The sequence below is a fragment of the Geospiza fortis genome, unplaced genomic scaffold (assembly GCF_000277835.1).
Source record: "Geospiza fortis unplaced genomic scaffold, GeoFor_1.0 scaffold49, whole genome shotgun sequence".
In the NCBI taxonomy this organism is placed as follows: domain Eukaryota; kingdom Metazoa; phylum Chordata; class Aves; order Passeriformes; family Thraupidae; genus Geospiza; species Geospiza fortis.
Window position 1 is genome coordinate 610,293 of NW_005054378.1, and position 18,699 is coordinate 628,991.

Here is an 18,699-nt window from a genome sequence, read left to right on the forward strand (position 1 = left end):
AATACCTCTCTATTGTAAGCATTCCCAGAGGGCAAAAAATACCTTTTTTTTCCATCAGTGGATTCCAAATTTCCTTGCTAAATCACTTACACTGCAGCGGTTTTGCGATCTTTAACAAATCTGGCTTCTGTAATTAAAAAGTCCCATATCTTTGTGGAAGGTCCCAAAGGCTGGAGGAGCTTAAATTCAGTTTGTTATTGAAATTAATGCGCAATTCTAGCAAAAGAAATGTGTGTGCCTGATACAGTGCTGTTGTGATGTTCACAAAAGCTCAGATGCTTAACTGCCTAGATGAGCCTTAGTGCAAAGATACTCCAGGATGTAACTAGGATTGCGATGTCTATTACATAATATCCATGACTATAACAAAACCACTAGAATTTGCTTGTACTGGGTTGACAAATGTGAATTACAGTTGCTTGTTTTCTTCAGAGTTTTATCAGACTATAATCACTTGCCCAGCTTAATTGAAAAATCACTTACGTTTATAGCTGTATTTAAACATGTTTTGTATTTAAATGACAGCTTTTGATGTACAACCATTTTTTACAGAAAGTAGTTGGTTTTTATCTGTGTTTCTGTAAAGATATTTCAAAAACTCTCATCAAATTTCCAGCGGTAAGTAATATACCATTCAGTGCAAGGTGAAATGTTTTACATCGAATCTCCTGCTGTGTAATAGCCAATCAAAGAGTATTTATAGTGGCTGAATGGATTTTTTGGCTCGGTATTCAAAATTAAACATTTTCAAACCTTAACATTTAATGTTTTTTGCCACTCTTCAAGTTGATTTTATGTAACCCTAGATGCTCACAACTACTTGATACTCTGAAGTGACTCATTTTATGCTGAGGATCCTGCAGACAGTAGTTTTACATTTATTACACTTGTGTAGATGGAATGAAATGTAGATTTGATATCACATTTGTGTCTGTGTTCTGGTAAACATTTTGTGGGGTTTGGCTGCATGTCCATCAACATGGACCAGCAGCTCTCCTTCGAGGAGAACACATTTACCAAGGGAAATTGATGGACAAAGATGAATTTTAGTGATTTACAGGAAATTGTTTCTCCTGTTGCAGGTATCCAGTGGGAAGAGCTTGTGCCAGCAGCACTCTTTGGGGTTGGACAGCTCCTACTTGGGTGTTGGGGGACCTTGGACTCTTCATAAGAACAGCAGAGCACCGAAGGCTGTAAGCCCAGCCCGTGTTGTGTTGTCTCAGCCTTGCAGGAATAACCATGGTTACAGGACTGAAATGCATTACAACCATCAGGAATGTCTGAAAGAGTATCCAATGGAAAATGACTTGCACAGAAAGTGCAACAATGTGATTTCCCCAGCCAAGCAGAGGAGCCCTCGCCATGTAAAGCAAGCTCAGGAGATGGCCCAGAGGGCGAGTGAATTTCAGAGTGCATGCCCTCAGCAAGTGAGTCATGGCTGTGCCTGGAGGCATGTGGGGAGCTCAGGGAGCGTGGAAGAGAGCTGCTATGTCAGCCAGGTACTTAGGAAACACTCGGGGACTGTTCACAAGACCCATGATCATTCCAACCACTGTCGAGGTTCTAGGCTGAATCACAGCACAGACTCAGGCCCTAAGGAAACAGAGCTGGCTAAAAGATTGTATGAAGAAAGAAGGCAGAAGCTGCTTCTTCAAAAACTGGAGTTGGAAATTGAAAAAGAACGACTTCAACATTTATTGACTAAGCAAGAAGCAAAACTGCTCCTAAAACAACAGCAACTACACCAATCCCGTATGGATTATAACAGGTGATTTTGAGACTTACAATTTAAAAAAATTCTAAAATTTCTAATAAGCACATGGGCAATAGTTGATTTAAGTGGGAGAACAGAACAAGGCAACAATAAATAGAATAAAACAAGACAGGCAAAGCTTATGGCACAATTTCTAAGAGTGATTCAGAGGAGAGGAGACTTTAGTTTGTTAGTGTATACTGTTGGGAAGCAGCGTGACAGCTGTGGAAAGCAGCAGAGGAAAACAGTATGTGGTAGAAAGAAAGGCAGAACAAAAACACTTCTAAAAGACTAGGTTGGAAAAGAGAAGCAGTAGAAGAAAATGAGAGGTTGATCTTAGTGCAGGCGCTTGAAAGGAACACAGACATTTGGCAAGAGAGCAGTGTGAGCGTGGATGACATAAATGTGGCATTCTCCCTTCCTTGGAAAGGTCAGTTTTGAAGGATTGCACTCTCCTTGGTTGGGACTGGAAGGAGTTTGTTTTACAGAAAAGATGAAGATCATTACATATGTACACACACATATATATATGTGTGTGTGTATATATATTTTTATATATGGAATATATAAAAATATATGGAGTTTTTCCCCATATATTTATGGAAGAGGAAGGGAACACAGTGTAGTGAAGATATTTTCTTTCCAGCAATGTTAGTGAAAAGGGAGAATGCCAAGACTGAGGCACATTATTTGCTTAAAACTTGAAGGGAGATGGAACAGCCATAGAAATGCGAAGTGAAGGCCTGTGAGTTTGTTGCAGAAGGTAACACTTTTCTGACAATCTAAATAGTCTTTGAGAAAGAGGGAACAACTGTTTTTTTGGTATTATGTTATTAAAGTGAGAGGAACAGTGAATGGAAACAGGTTAAATTAGCCATTGCAGCTCAGCTGAGTAGTAGCATTTCAGCATTAGAAAGGAAAAACAAGGGGGAAAATTTTGCAGTCTTTTGGAAGAGGCAGTAGGAGTGTTTCACAGGGATGAATATTTCTATACTCTTTTAATATGGCAGCTGCTAACAGCACCCCATGAGAGTCTGCATTAGATGACCCACTTCCTACATCCGTGTACTGTAACCACCATGGAGGAATACATCACTTTACCTTCTTCATTTCAGCCCCCTGGTTACTTTTCAGGCTGTAAAAGAGAGTACTGTAATCTAGGTCGTCTTTTGTTTGTCTTCTTGGATTGTTATTTACATTGAAAATAATGTGTTTATGTGGCTTTAAAAGTACCCGTCTTAGAGGAAATCACAAATGTGTGTGTTGAAAATGACTGAAGTTGCTAACAAAGGATTATGACTTCAGGTGAGAATTAAGTAGGAACAGATGGATTCTTAATCATCAAATACCTTAATTCTGTGCATGCATCCCTCTAATGAAAAACAAGTAGATATGAAGGACATACAAAATGGGTTTTTTGGTGCATTTTTTTTCCTAATGGAAAATTTTCAGTTTTGGAGGCATAAGTTCAGAAAAAATGCACCTTAAATATCTGTAATAATGTGGTTTGTTAGTACCATTATATCTGTTGTAGCTACTTTTTTTTTTTCTGGAAAAAGCCCTTTATGGTTTACAGAACTTTAGTTACCTAAGAAGAATTGTATGAAAAAAACCATGTATGACCAGTCTGAGGACTTTGCACTTTGTGATCTCTTTTCACAGGTGCATGTGAAGTCAGATTTGCCATGTTTTCTCTAAGGAAACAACTGGAATATAATGTGTTTTCTCTTAAAAATATTTCAGTATCTTTAGAATTAAATGCTTAATATTTAGAGGTAAATCTCTTAGGCATCACAGTTCTGTTTCAGTTCCAAATATATAATTCATTTTGTACTTGGTAACAGAGTAATTTTATATACTGCTAACAATAAAAATTTGTTTAGCTAAGCTCAAATAACCTTTGCTTCATTGTCAGGAGGTTCTAACTGAGTTAGAACATCATAACAACATAAAAAACAATACAAGAAAAATTATTTTCCAGATAATGTTTATTTTTGTCTGTCCTTCTGCCTGGGTGGAGTGCTGGTTAAGGTCCATTGTCATAAAATGACAAATAAGAGGTTTGACCACTTGTAGTTATTGGCAACAAACTTTTCTAATCTTTTAGCTAAAGTGTGAGTTGATAATTTTTTCTGCCGCACTGCATCATAACTGCTTTTAATTTTCCACATTTCTCTACTTAGCCTCACATGGTAGTAGTACTTTCAGTTTGCAGCTACTCTCTATGTGAAGTAGTTGCTCAGCTATCAAAAATGGTGTGTGTATGTGCAGTTCAGTGGCTCCTCCTGGTTCAAGCCTCACTGGAGCAGCCCAGTAAAAGCAAAGCTTGGAAACAGGAATTTTAGTCAAAAAAAAGAGAAATATCTTGACTTTCTGACTTTGTTGGAGAGAAAGGAGAAGGTGGAGTGATCTGTTAAGAATGGAGCATCATTTGTGGGCCCATAGTTTGAGGACACACAACCATCTTATACAAATTCTGTTCTACGCCATTTATGCATGATGCCTTTGAGCTCTGGTGCCGTAATCTGCGAATGAAACTTTTCTGTTTCTGTAATGAAAAGACTGCAAATTTTTCCCTATTGTTTTCCCTTTCCAATGCTGAAATGCTAATACTCAACTGGGTTACACTGGCTAAGGTTGTCCCTGTGGTAACCCTTAGAAGCAAAGGCACTGGGCCTAAACCAGACTTCCAGTATAAAAGTATGTTTGAAAGTGTGAAGATAATTGCTAAAGCCTTTAATGTGTAGAAGTGCCCCATTTGTAGACACATAGGTCACCTTTTAGTGGCAAGTTCCTGGTGTGATTTGACCAGCTGCAGAAACAACTAACTTATCTTTTCCAGGGTTAAAGGCCATGTACCTGGCTCAGAAGATGTGCCCATTGCTGAAGCACCCAGAGATCTTGCTCTGATGATGAATGGCAGCAGCATGGGGCTAAGGTAATTTCTCTCTTCACTTCTAAGTGCTTCACAGGGTCAGTATATCTTCTTGACAGTGTGCTGTTGCCTGCCAAGTGTATTTGTTCATGTGTTTGTTTCAGATTAAGAGCTTTTTTTTCTGCAGGAAGGGTAAAATTCATTGGCTGCTGTGTTTTATGAGTCGACTCAGTACTTATGCTGACCTGTTTTTACTCAAAGTTTAGGTGACTTCCTGAAGAGGCTTCAGGTTTTGTGTGCCACCTCTTATCCCAGTGCAAAATGGAGTTTTCACAAAATCTTAGTTTTAGTTCTTTGTTCTAGGTACTGCTTGTTACTTTTTTAATTAAGATCAGAACATCTCCTTAGTCTTTATTTGGACCTGATGTAAATAATAGATTATCCTTTAACTCTCAGATAAATCTTCCATGGTTGGTGACAGTTACTTGTTTTTTAAATACCTCTCATTTCACCTCTACTTCAGTGTGATCAGAGCAAACCACCACTGAAATAACTGGAAGCAGAGTTAAGCCAATATTTAGCTCTTTATCTCCATCCTGCTTGCTATTTAAAACTTCAATCAGTATGCTATTGTACTTTCCTTCTGTCCTACCCTGTAGCATTCAAGTTAACACTGGAAAAAGATTCAGGCTTATTAGGAAAGCAACAAATAAAAACTGGCAAAGTTTTCTTCTTTTCTCAGAAAGTAACAGCTTCTTGTTCTGTGCTGTAACTATAGGTGTTCTTTTGACCAAAGAATGGTGGACAAGATGAGCAGCTGTGCTTTGAATTACTTCTTCTTTAGCAACAAGAGAATACCTCAAAGTAATAAACTTCTCTGTTCTGAGAATACTGGAAGAACTGATAATTCGTTTATAAACTAAGAGTCCAATGCCTTATTTTTTCCTTTTTTTTTTAAACTTTATTATACTAATTTAATTTTTCTTTCTGAAATCCCTTTTGACTGAAAAGGGATAAGCCTTTTTTTTTTCTCCATAACAGCAGGAGTTGTTAGTTTTCTTGGAATTCTTCACTGCTTAACCAGGTGTTTGGCTGCAGTGAGTTACTGGCATATCTTTGTTGTGCTCAGATGCTTTTTTCTTTCATTTTCACACAAACTGAAGTGATCAAAGTATTATCACTGTAGCAAAAAAGATGGAGAGTCATGACATGTTTAAGATGCAGCAGCATTAAGCCCCTTGGAGGAAAAATGTAACCTAGAACATCTGCAGAGCTTCTTGGCAACCAAAAACCTGCAAATATCTACATATTCTAACAGGGAAAATGAAGAAAACTTGTGCTGTTAACAAAATGAGAGTCCCAGATTTCAAAGGTTCCCCACCCTATCTTCATTCCCCTTGTTTAATTTACTGTAATTTTTCAAAGTTATTGTGTGTTTGAGCAGTCTCAAGGTACCATGCCAGCTGGTTACAAAGTTTGGCAGCAAAAAACACTTGGAAGTTTTTCTTCTTATATGCCATCTTCAGTTTTGCAAAGGTTACCAGATGAATGGTCCCTAAATAATTTACTCTAATGTAAGGCTTAAAGAGGCCGTAGAAGACAAGTCCATTTATCTCTTTTATGCATTTGAATATGTAAGTGATGTTTTCTTCAGTACAGAGAGGGAGAGTGTGCGAGTGTGTGGCCATATCTTACAAAAGAGGAAGAGCTGGTAGACATACATTATTTTTTTTAACTGTCTCCTTTGATGGTTTTTTTTCTGCCTTTTTATTTTTTAGTTTGTTTGAGGGGGGAGGTTTATGATGTGGAGCTCTTTTTTTTATTATTTTTTTTTCTTTTTTATTTTTTTGTGGTGGTGGTGTTTGGTTTCTAATTGACATATCAAAACAGTCCTTGTTACAGCAAATTCCAACAAAGCACTAATGGAAAATCAGCCCTGTCTGACTTCCGGTGCATACATGAGAGGTCTTCTAGCAAATCTCACAGTACAGAACTTGATTTCAGTCTTCAAATAAGCAAAACTTACTTTAAAAATATCCTGGTATTTTAAAGGAAATAGTAAAATACCTTTAAAATAGGAAACTTGCTGGAGTGAGAAGTAAAATAAATAATATAATCAAGAACTGAAAAAACATTAGTTTTTTATATAATTAACAGCTCATTTTGAGTTAATTATCTACAATTATAAAAATCTAATTGCAATTTATCCTCTACTATATGTAGGAAGAATTGTAGACAAGGGAATGTGCATCACTGCCAGGCGTAAATGCTATAGGATGGGTACAAATAATAGAGGAACCCTTAATGAAAGAAAAAAGCAAATAGGAGCATGCAGCTGTGCCAGACTATTGAAAGGTAATTGTAGTCAGAAATGAGGTATGTAGTTTAAAAGGCATCTTGTCATCTCCTGTAGGGATTAATTTTTTCCCTCATTGAAGAAAGCAAAAAAAGATTCCACAAGCAAATACCGTGCAGAGTTTGATTTCTGATATGGAGTTTCCTCATAGTCTGTTAGTGAAAATGAACACTTTGATCTCAGGGGCCACTTCAGACTACAGCCAGATTTTTAAAGGGTGCCTGTTTTGTTTTCTCTCCTACATGTGCTATTAAGATATTTTTGTTGTCATTGTCAGCAAGCATTGTCCATCTCAGCCTGTTTGGATACCTATTCTGGTAGGAATTTGCAGTGTTGGATTTGTCCCTTCCCTGATGTTGACAAGAAATATGCCTGTCCCTTTGCCTAGCTGCAGCTGGGCCAGCGTTTGGGACTTGAACTACCTTCAGATTTGGGATCTCCATTTCTCTAAGGTGCAGCAGTCAGAGCAGGTTTTTATTGAGGATGGTTTTCGGCAGCTTGGAGTGCTCCTAAGTGAGCCCACAGACAATTTGCAGATACGGAGTTGGTAGCTTGTGCAATTAATGGCAAGTTGTCTGTATAATTTCTTTTCAAGTCTGCCCCAATGTGCAAGATGCTTTAAAATATTCAAAATAAAAACATAACCTGATGCATTTGTTTAGCATAAAACAGCCTTTTACAAAGTGCTTTCCATCTCCCAGACACAGATGCTTGGTACATGCTCAAGTACTCACTCCATGCGTATTCAGTAGGATCAATACACCCAGCACCTGCTTTTGTGTGTGCTCCTGACATCTGCATCTGGGAAAGGAATTTTAAAACTCTTCCCTCCTTTGTTTAATCTTAACTTTGATCTGAATGGCATGGAAATAAGATGTATTTAATGGCACCAGCTTGAGGAGACTCAGTTTTTCACTTTGCAAGCACCCCTCCCCAGAGTGCTGCTGTGTGCCTAAATCTTAACATTCAAGATTCCCTGCTTTTCCAAGTCTTAGGTTTCCTATAAGGCTCTGCTAGTATGGCTCTTTATTGCCTCCTCTCTAACAGGCATCTTTGCCTTGGATTTCACACAATTCTGCCATTGAGCCTCTACACAAACCTGTGCAAAGTATTCTAAATAGGAATTGTTGGATACAGCAGCTATCAGATGTGTTTACAGTTATCTGCAGGCACTCGTTCAATGTATGCTACCTGGTGAAAGGATTTTTTCTTGGGGTATTAAAGATTTGCAGGTGGAATTTGCCACCTTTAATTTCATTGAAGGCTCTTTATGTTTGTATGCCTCGTTCTACATCACCCATGTGTATTTTTGCCAGTTTGTATTTTTAGTTACTCAAAAATATCAAGCACAGGATTCAGTGATACTTCCCCTGTACTTGGATGCTCATTGCTATGGTGATATTTCCAGGAGGGAGTGCTGTCAGGGGTCTTTTAAAAGATTTTTGTGTTTATGATGTAACTATTTTTATTATCTAGTGAGAGAAGGTGACAATTATCTGTTGCTCCATGTTTAATGCTTTGTTATGAACTCTCTTTTCTGTGGCTTGTTAGACATGCAGACATCTTTCTGTGGTGATGTGCTTTTGTCCAAATATTCAATGCAATTAAATAGACCTGCAGAGGAATGCAGACTCGCAGCTCCCCCTGCTGTCCCAGGCACATCCAAGTTTGTTCTCTCAGTTCCCCCCTCCAAATAATTTAAATGTAAAATAAAAGTCACATGCAATCGCATGGCTCTGCTACTGCTGGCCTGACTTTTGCTGGCCCCATAATTTCTGTTTTTGAGGAGAAGAAAATCGAAAAACAAATGGTAGCACCCATTTGGTTTCCTATGAGCAGTTTTCTTTTCAGTTCTTCATTCCAGCATGTCACGTTCCAGGTCCTGAGGTGTGTCCAGGTCCTGAGCCTCTGAAGGAGAAACTCTCACCAGGGCTGCAACTGGCTCCTTGTCCAAGACTCCTAGGTTTCAGGTCATCTCTTTGTTGTCCTTGGTTTCTTGAGGTGTATCTATATAGGACTTGGCCAACTTTTAGAAATGTACTGAATATAGTTTTTTGGGATTTTTGTTTTTTTTTCTATTTGCTGGTTTGGCAGACTAGCACATTAAATTGGGATGAAATCAACTGTGCTTGCAAATGGCCCATAAAATCTGTGTATCTGGAAGCTGCTTTCCCACCTGTTAGTGCTCCTTTTAACAATCAAGTTACTTTCTTGTTCCAGATAATTTTACATTGAAGTTTGTATCATTTTTAGATAGGATATTTATGGAGCGAACACTTGTTTGGCCGGTAAAAAAAAAACGGTGCTTGCAGATCTGCCAATAGTGCACACGCTGAATTAGGTGCAGATATGAGTTTTTCTTTCTCTCGTGGTGGTGTCTGGCTATATATAGGCACAGCATCCTTCCAACAGATGGCTGCTGGAGTCTGCTGTGACGTATGGGAGAGTACAGTCAGACTTAGACACACATTTCTGCTTCATTAGTGCCACGTGCAGACTCTGAAGGTAGTAGGTTTTCTTGTACAGGGCTAAGGTTTTTGTTCTGATGTGGTTACTAAAAGCATAAAGGGGACTGTGTGGCAATTTTTTACATATACCTATGCATGCATTTAAAGTTGGGGTTTTTTTTTGTTAGGGTAGGCAGTGATCCTTATCGGACTGGAGAGAATGGAGTTCATTTCTGCTGACCTGGTTCCTTCACTAATCTAATTTTCAGGTTTACTTTCAACTGCAACAGTGATTTCAAGCTGCCTATCTAACATTTACCTGAATTATGCTGATTCTGTTCTCATGATCACGTCTGCTGCACACAGCAGTATTACATCATTCCCATTGCAGTCCAAAGTAACCTTGAGCAGGAAGCCTACTGAGTGACTGGAGGTGTAAGATGTAAGCAGAAAATGCCATAAGTGGTTTTCATAGGCAGATACACTCAGCCTGTAGGTGAGGTCTTCAAAAAGCACAGGCACCCAGGTATTAGAAATACTGCTAAGCTTAGGAGGGCAGTTGGTGAAAACAGGCTTGTTAAAAAAAAAGTATTTCGGTATTTTCACAAAACTTGTGTTTGCTACCAGTGTTCTGCATGGGTTTGGTTTGGTAATATCCTACATCAAAACTAAAAATGCTTGGAGAATTTTTTCTTTGAGTTGAAATATGTGAAATGCATGCATCTCCTGAAGGAGTTTGTTCCTTGCCAACACTTGCAGACAGTGAGAGACATTTTTGCAAGTCATTTGCAGATGCCTCCTTTATGGGAAAATGTAGACACTGTTAGTTTACTGCCTGAATTGAATTTTGAAAACCTGAATTCTATTTTTATAAATTGGAGTGGATTACTTTTTCAGACATACTGTTTTGTTACTTTTTATTTTTATGTGTAATCTTGGGTGAAGAGAATATTTTGTTTAATCTAGACATTCATATGTCCCAGAAATTTATCAGTTGGAAAAGTTAAGAAAAACCTCATAAAACAAAATGTTCTGGAAGGTAGTTTTGAATCAGGAAATTTTAAACCCACCCGCACAACTTTCATGCCATTTAAAGCTTATATCAGAACTGATGGGGCAGGACTAAGAACAAAAGCTATTGGTATTACAAAGTTAAGCAAGAAATCCTCTGTACCCTGCTGTTCTGCCCATGATCACAGCTACACTAAGCTAAAACCCACTCCCCCACCCCTCCTGTGACCTTGGCTGCACTTCAGCACTCAGAGAATTGAAGCAAAAGGCAAACTTTAGTAAATATTAGGTTCTGCCACTTGCAGATTTTCAGACTACATATAAAGATAACAACACATGTGCTCTCACTCACTTCCCAGCTCTTGCTCTCTCTGAAGAGGACTTTGTGTATTTGCCACTGAATTATTCTGGCATAAAACTTCCCAGACCATACTGATGTATTGAGTTGAACTCTGTGGCTTTGCACGGGTGCTGAGGCTTTGCAGACTGCCCATTATATTTATAAAAGTGCTAATTTTTGAGAGCCACGCAGAGAAAATTTTAGATTCAGCCTAGCTGATTTGTTCTTCACACTGCTCCTGCAGCGAAGAGGATTGATTTTTGTGTTTCTTTCGATATTTGCCTTCATTTCCTCTGGTACCCAGTGCTTCAGGTCTTAATCCTTTAACCTTGAATTCGAACATCAGTGCTTCAGGAGGGATCAGGCCTTTTGATGGAGAGAGAACATCTTTTGTTGTACCAAATGGTTGGGAGTGGTATAAGGCAACACAGATCTCCAGGCAGTATGTATTTCACTGTTGTGTTAAAAGACTATAAACAGAGGGTGGGCTTAGTGAGGATTATAAATAATCTGGAGGAAGGTGGGGTATTAGAAGCAATGGAAGAGAGTTAATGACTTTTTCTTTAACATTTGACCACTAACCAGTCTATCGTGACAGATGTGTACTGGGTTGCCAAATGCTATAGTCTGATTTGGGTAATGGTTCAAAGCTCAGCGTGTCATGAAAATGGCACTGTGGTCCCTGATGGAACACGGGGAAAAAAGCTTTTGAGCTTCTCAAAGGGCAGTATTTGTGGAAGCAGATGCTTGCTTGCCCTACCCAGCATAAAGAACAGTTCTGCGGGCAGCCAGGAGAGTTCGTACTGCTGGATTTTTATAGGATCATTAATTATATGTTATAAGGCAGCTAAGCATGGCATACCTAACTCGATGAATTCCATTATGAATGGCCTTTTCATATTCCTCATCTCATTATATTAAATGCATGTGACCTGAAGTTTAGCTAAAGTTATTGTTCGGGTTAACTTTCATTTAGTGGTTGCCCTAGTTTTAGAAACAGTATGATCTTTAGATTTTATGGAAAGTCAGGTTTTTTTATGCATGTTTTTGCAGCACTATTTTAGATAATTTCATTTGAAACTAGGTAGAAACCTCTGTGAGGTGGCAGGGAAGGGATTTAGTCACTCCTTGATTTGACTGGAGATTTCTGTACCCACTGGATGACAACATCCTGTTACACGGATTTGGCTATCATCTCCCTGCCAATAACTCTTAAACCTTCTGCTCTGTTCCATCTAGTCTTGCATATCTGGCTGCCTCCCTGACACATAATCCCAGTTGTTTTGCCTTCAGATCATTCCTAATCTGTCCAAAACAGAGCTCCTTACTTTTTTCTTCTGAATCTCTCTTCACTTCTGATTTTGATAATGCCACATCCTCCCTGACACTCAGATTCATAACCTCAGGATCACTGTCCTTCTCTGCATGCATCTGGGCTGCTGACAGCTATTGCAGTTTCCTTCTCCTTGGCGGCCAAAATACCCTTTTGCAGTGTCAACAGTTAAAACCACCCCTTGCTTTAGTCCTTCTTCTTGCACTTTGACTACTCTAAAGCCTTCTCTAACTGCTCAGTATTCATTCACCTACTTCAAAGTAAGTTTTCCAAATGGGTATCTAGGCTGCTTCTTCAGGTCTTGTCTGCTTTGCTTCTTTTAAACTCACCTTCAAGGGCCAGTTGTCTGTTAGAAGTCGTAAAGCTGTTTCTTATTTTATTTTCTCTGCCACCACCTCTTCTTTACTCTGTCAGTTATGTGGCACTCAGAGCTTTTTTGTGTGTTGGATTAACTTTCAGCCATTTGCTGCTACTACATTCCCTAATTCTTTCTGTCTTTTAGAACCATTGGGTCATTTCATGGTGACTTTTGCCTCCGTGTGTTCTGACAGTGCCTTTCTTGTTTTATATTTTATCTTTTCCTTCTTTTTTTTTATCCTCAGCTTTTTAAGAGTGCTCTTTTCCCCTCCCTGCCCTTAATCCTAATTTAGTGAGTTTCAAACTATTGTATTTCTTCACACTCATCACAAAGATGGTCTCTGCCTGATAAACCTACCTAAAATCTAAACCATACTTAAAAGATTTCATTGGTGATCTGGAGAGAAAAGCATTAGAACTCCACTGCAGTGACAGGTCATCAGCTCTTCTTTATGGAAGCACTTTGTGTGGCTTCTAGCATGCAGAAGAGTTTGAACACAACAATTTACAAGTGTCTTCAGTGTTCTATCAACAGTGACAGACTTCACCTCTTTGTATATCTACATGCCCTTTTGTTTGATCAATGCATAGTTAATCCTTCTTTTCTTTTTGTCTCTGTGTTTCCTTAATCTCCATTTACATCTTCGCATCCTTTTGGAGCAAACCATGTCTCTGAGAGATGTGCTAAGTTTATATACCAGCTGTGGACTCAGTAGGGCTGAGATGGTTTGGCAGCACAAATAATGCAAACCCCTGAAGCCACGTCGCAGTGTCAGAGTGGCACTCGTGGCTTCTGCTCTGGACAGATGTTTCCACCAGGTTGTGACAAACGCATGCAAAGGTAGACTTTCACGCCCAAAAATCAATAGTAGCTCTAAGGTGGCAAAAATCACTTGTGTCTGGACCAAAAGGGTTTCCAGAGGCTGGGAACTGGCAGCCCAGACCGCAGAGCTTCACAGCAAGCAGCCTTGTCTCAAGATCTCTTCCCTTTGTTCTTCCCCTTGATAGTGGATGTCAGAGCAATGCCGATACGTATCTCAGTGGTAACTGCCTTTTAGTGAGGCAGTGGTTTCCATCTGGTTTCAGTTCTATTATATCTGAATATTTTCTAAATACAAGTGCAAAAACATATTAAATCTGTTCCCTAAACATCCTGGTTTGGAAATCCAGTCAGTATTTGGTGGCGCTGTCAAATTCACATAAAATATATGCACTGAAGAGAAATCTTTAGTATGTTGCTTTTTCTGTGGGGCCCAGGGCCATGGTTTTTATAGTTGTATGCCATTATTTAGGCATCTAAGTCTGTATTGCTCTTGCAATAAATACTTTATTTTACAGTCACTAGCCATCAAACATGCCCTGTGAAATGTGTGACTTCAGTGAATTTAAGGCAACTGAAGTGGCTAAAATTGTTATTTTAAATCTTTACCAGGAGCTATCTTGTCAAATCTGCATCTGTTGGGCATGGTAGTCTGCTAATCAGAGTAAAGTCCAAAGTCTCAACTTCTCTATTTGCTTCTTTTCAGGCTATAGGATTTTTTTAAAGCAGATCAATAAACAATCTCAGTGTTTTCATTTTACTAAGCAATATAATATGGATGAGTACTAGTGTAGTGGTAAATCATTAATATACTCTTTAATCATAGAGTGACCATGTCCCACAGATGTGATTTAATCATGGAAAAAAGGCCAATGAAGTGTGAAGATGCATCAGGAAGGGTGTTTCGAACTGATCTGGGATAGTGTATTGGCACCATTTTAAAAGATGCTGTAGTATGAGAATATTTAGGATGCTATGTACTTTTGTAGTTACAGACCTGGCAAAATTCTAACTTGATTGTTTTTATCAAAAATCAAAACCCATGTCAGGTTTGTATTTGGCAGAGGAACCAAATGGTTTTTTGGAATAAGTAAAGCACTACAGCTTCCAGATTCAGTAGTCCCATGATTTGTAAGACTTTAACAGACTATAACCCTAAAAACCTGTAGTAACCTGTGCTTAACATGATTCAATGCTAGATTCAATCATCCTGTGGTACAGATAAAGGTGATTAAGAGAACAGAAATTTCATGGAAAAATATGGATCCTGCAGGGGTGCTTCTGTGTTGTTTTCAATGGTAATGGTTCCTGGTTAGAGAAATCAGATTCTTCAGCCTCAGAAGAATAGACAGTATAAAAACTCTTAATTGTATTTATTATGGAATTTGATGCATTTATGAAAGACTTTCCCGTGACATGTTCCCTGATATTGGAGGAGCTGCCAGTGACCCAGAAAGTCACCTCAGTATTGTTAGGGATATGTCTGTTTGCCCAGTTTGGTGGTTATTAATTTTCATGTCTATTGGTGTGAGAAATCTGAGATTTTGTTCCTTCATTTCATCGCTTAGAAACCAGGTGTGAAAATTTATCTTACTGGTGTCTTGAACATTGAAACTTAGCATCAATCAAGTGTAACTTCGTCAATGAACAGAAGCAACTGTAGTTGCTGTGTCTTTTTCAACTGTTCTGATCCTCCTAAACTCCATATGTTCTGTGCATGTGTAACTCCTAATACCTGCACAAAAAAAGCAATCTGTTTCTCTAATTAGGAATTTCTTCAGAATATCTTACTAGTAGGGCATACTGAAAACCCTGTATCTACTGTTCAACTCTTAGCGTGTCCCTCCTCGACTGTATTATCAGTTACCCTTAGGAAATGATTGCTCCATGATGTGATCCTCGATCAGAAAAAAGGCTTTTGCAATTGCTGCTCATTTACTGAAAGCTGCTGTTATCAACACCTATCAGCCTGTCTGGAAACTTCTGTAGAGGAGAGAGTGCTTGTGTACTAATAGTCTTAGCAAAGGATGACATAAGGTGGTTACCCGCACACCCAGACCCATCTCTGCCACAGCCTGTTTTGGAGTGCAGCCCATCCACTGTGAAGCCTTTTTGCTCTGGGTGAGGCAAGTAGAGAAGAGATGATGTGTTGTTCTTCAGTGCCTTTATCACAACAAAATTACAATCCAATTTGGGGCATGTTTGTTCAGGAGATAGCTTGCATATGGCATTTCGATGGGTATCTTGTGATTGGGGCTGGCTCTCAGCCAGACACTAGTGATGCTGGATAAGGCACTAAGACTGGCATTCACTTTGCTGAAGAGCATGTGATTCTCCTTCTGAAGGAGTGAGTGATGCTGTCTGATGTGCTGAAAAAGTTTAGATTTAGTTCAAAAACTTTGTCCTAAACAGGGTTTTGCATCATTCCTCGTGGTGCTTTAACTGGTGACAGCCAGGCAGGCTTTTCAGATATATAGACACTGTTTGGAAGGATTGTTTTTATACTTGTGACTTGACATTTACATGACTTCCTTTTGTGAAGGCTGACAGCAGAGTTTGCTGGAACGACAGCTGCTCTGCTCTGCTCTGTAAGAAAGGCCAAACAAACAGTCACAGAATTTTGCCCTTCTAAAGCTTGGCCAGTCTGTTTCCTGTGGCCATTTCTCTATGACTGTCTGAAAACCTTTATGCTTGAATTTTCTTTGAATTCAGAAAAGATAGAAAAGTAATCACAGCTGTAATTTTGTTATTTATTAGAGAAACTCAGATATGTTGGAAAGATGCTGGTAGGGAGTTGAAATGTAGTGAACTTAAACCAGAAGAAGGAGAGGGCTTCAAAGGGAAGGCATGAATATAATTCTAGTTAAATTTAGCTTAATACTTGCTACAAATGGACCTCTAACCATGTAAATTAAGTGAAGTCCTGACTTCATTGAAAATAAAGACAGTATTCTGATTGATTCAGTGGGTCTAGGGTTTCACCTATGACTGGTATGATCTAATAGGTCACTGCTAATTAAGAGCATATGTGGCCTCAATTCTTGCTGGTGGAATTAAATATCTGAGCACCAGCTACTGAGGGAATGGGGAACGAGCTGGTCCCTGAGAGAGTGGTCTGGGGTAGCTGTGCTATGGATTACTGTACCTTGGTGCAGCTTCAGATATGAAAAAAAATTTAGCATAGGTACAAGTGTATCTCCTCCAAGGTGAGAGAAAAGTAAACCAAATGCAGTAGATTTGAGAGAGAGCTCAACAGCGGGGAAAAAAATAAAAAACAACAGAGAAACCTGACACAGCCATGGGCATTACTGGATTCAAGGACATTGAGCCTGAAGAGTGCTGTAAGAGATGAAATCTCTGCATGACAGCTCAGCAATATATTGTCTGCATAATAACATGTAGATTGTAGGCAATCACTGTCTATTTTCTGTGATGAAAAATCCTTTTATTACAAGCAGATTTGATAATATTTATATTTCAGTTCCAGAACTCACTGGCTGTTGAAGTGTTTCCCTACCTGTCCCTGCCCTCCTGCCTTTTGCCTAAAAGATAAGTGAGAACAGAGATGGATGTGGTCCTGAAGACAACTGGAGGAGAGGTGTTGGGGAAACCTGACTGCGCCTTTTCGATGGTTAAAATGGTCTCTTTTAAGAAAGATAGAGACAGACTTTGGAACAGGGTCTGTAACTATAGGACAAGTGGTCATGCTCTTCATCTTAATGCACATATTCAAGTTAGATATGATGAAGGAATGTTTCACTGTGAGTGGTGAAACAGTGGTACAGGTTGCCCAGAATGGTGGTGGAAGCCCCAGCCCTGGAAACATTCAAGGTCACTTTGGATAGGCTCTGAGCAATCTGTTCTAGTTGAAGATGTCCCTGCTCATTGCAGGGTGATTGGACCGAGGGACCTTTAAAAGGTTCCTTCTAACCAAAACTATTCTCTGATTCTGTGATCTCAAAGCTTTAAATGCACATGCTCTCTAGAAAGGAAAGCAGCTGTTTCTTATTGACATTCACTGGATCCCAGCAGTGCCATTAACATTCTGATGCATCTAACATAAGCCTCAAAATGCCAGATTTCCTAATTGGCCCATGAAATCTCACTCTGGGCTTGAATATGGTCTTCAAGGAATGTATTGGAATAGGACTTTTTCCCGCTTTTTAAAGGGAGGAAAAAAATGCTAATCTAAAAAACCATTTTTTTAGGAGGGGAAGGTTGATGGCATTCAGAGATGAGAGATTGCCCTGAGGTTCACATTATGCTTTTCCTCCTAACCTTCATGTCTCTTACCTCCCTTCCAGCTGTGCTTACTTGCCCTGTGGATTTGTGCTAGCAAGTAGATCAATCTCCCTTCTCTTTCACATGTGCTGCTGTGCTGGTTCATATGTTCTGACATGTTTTTCCTTAGCTCCACTTGAGGGGACTGGAAAAGTTGTCATTGTTCTGTAGACCACTGCCACTTGTTTTCAGATCCATGAATGCAAAGTCTACAGTGCTTCTTTTGTCCCCAGAAATATTTTTTTTATTTGCTATGCAGACAACCAACCTCCCGAGCAGCCCCACTTTGGAGCAGGTGGTTTTCAAAAGTGCTGTTTGATAACAAGCTTGATGTGAACTGATCTAAATTTGATCCCTACTGAAAAGAAGATCCTGGCATCTTCTCTTTTGTCCCAGTACTTGTAGTGCTGCTGCTTTATACTGAGCTGACTCTGAAAACTGATCTGGCTGGAAAACACTCCCACCCAAAGTGGCAGGGGAGGAAGCAATTTTCAGCCTGTTTGTCAAACTGCATCTGAAATGGCAATTCAGGTTCCAGCTACAAAAACGTATTGCTTGGGTTGTCTACTTATCACCAGTTTTGCATCATTAAGTGTTATGCATTCTTGGCCTGATATAATTGCAGCAGATTGCACACATGAACTGTTAATTATTTTATTTTTAAAACAGAAATTACAGAACAGGAAAATAACATTCCAGCATGTTTGCTTTTGGAGCTAACCTACCACGGCAATCTGTTAGTTTGATAATGGTTAAACTCGTAAGCCCTTGCCTCAGCAGAGTGCAGTAGGGTACCATTAAGGCAGCCATCTGTTGAACATACATAGCAGAGGCATGAATTGCCTTGCTTTTCGGGTTTCTGAGTAGTTACAATGTAGTCTTGTTCTCTGAATGCCGCTGATCCTCACTGAAAAATGCATGGAAAGATCAGAGTTCAGTGGAAGGTGAGCATCCAAATTTGGGATTGAGGACTGGGAACCCAGTCAGCTGAACGCTGGGTGTGGAGCAGGGGAGAGAGGAAGCCTCGTGGGCGAGGTAAATCACATGCTGATAGTAAGCACGACTCTGGCAAGAGCCTGAGCTGCTTGGGTTGCTTAGCGATTCAACAGATCTGCAAAACTCCATT

The 18,699-nt window shown here is 39.3% G+C and overlaps 1 protein-coding gene across 1 annotated transcript in view; it reads left to right on the top strand.

Annotated features, from left to right (window-relative positions):
• The window catches only part of KIAA1328 (KIAA1328 ortholog), a 167,502-nt gene that overhangs the window by 108,622 nt on the left and 40,181 nt on the right, over positions 1-18,699 (top strand). Inside the window, exons 6-7 of the mRNA XM_031060275.1 lie at positions 1,083-1,768; positions 4,596-4,691. Coding sequence (XP_030916135.1) covers positions 1,083-1,768; positions 4,596-4,691 — 782 coding nt within the window. The remainder of the gene's footprint in view (positions 1-1,082; positions 1,769-4,595; positions 4,692-18,699) is intronic.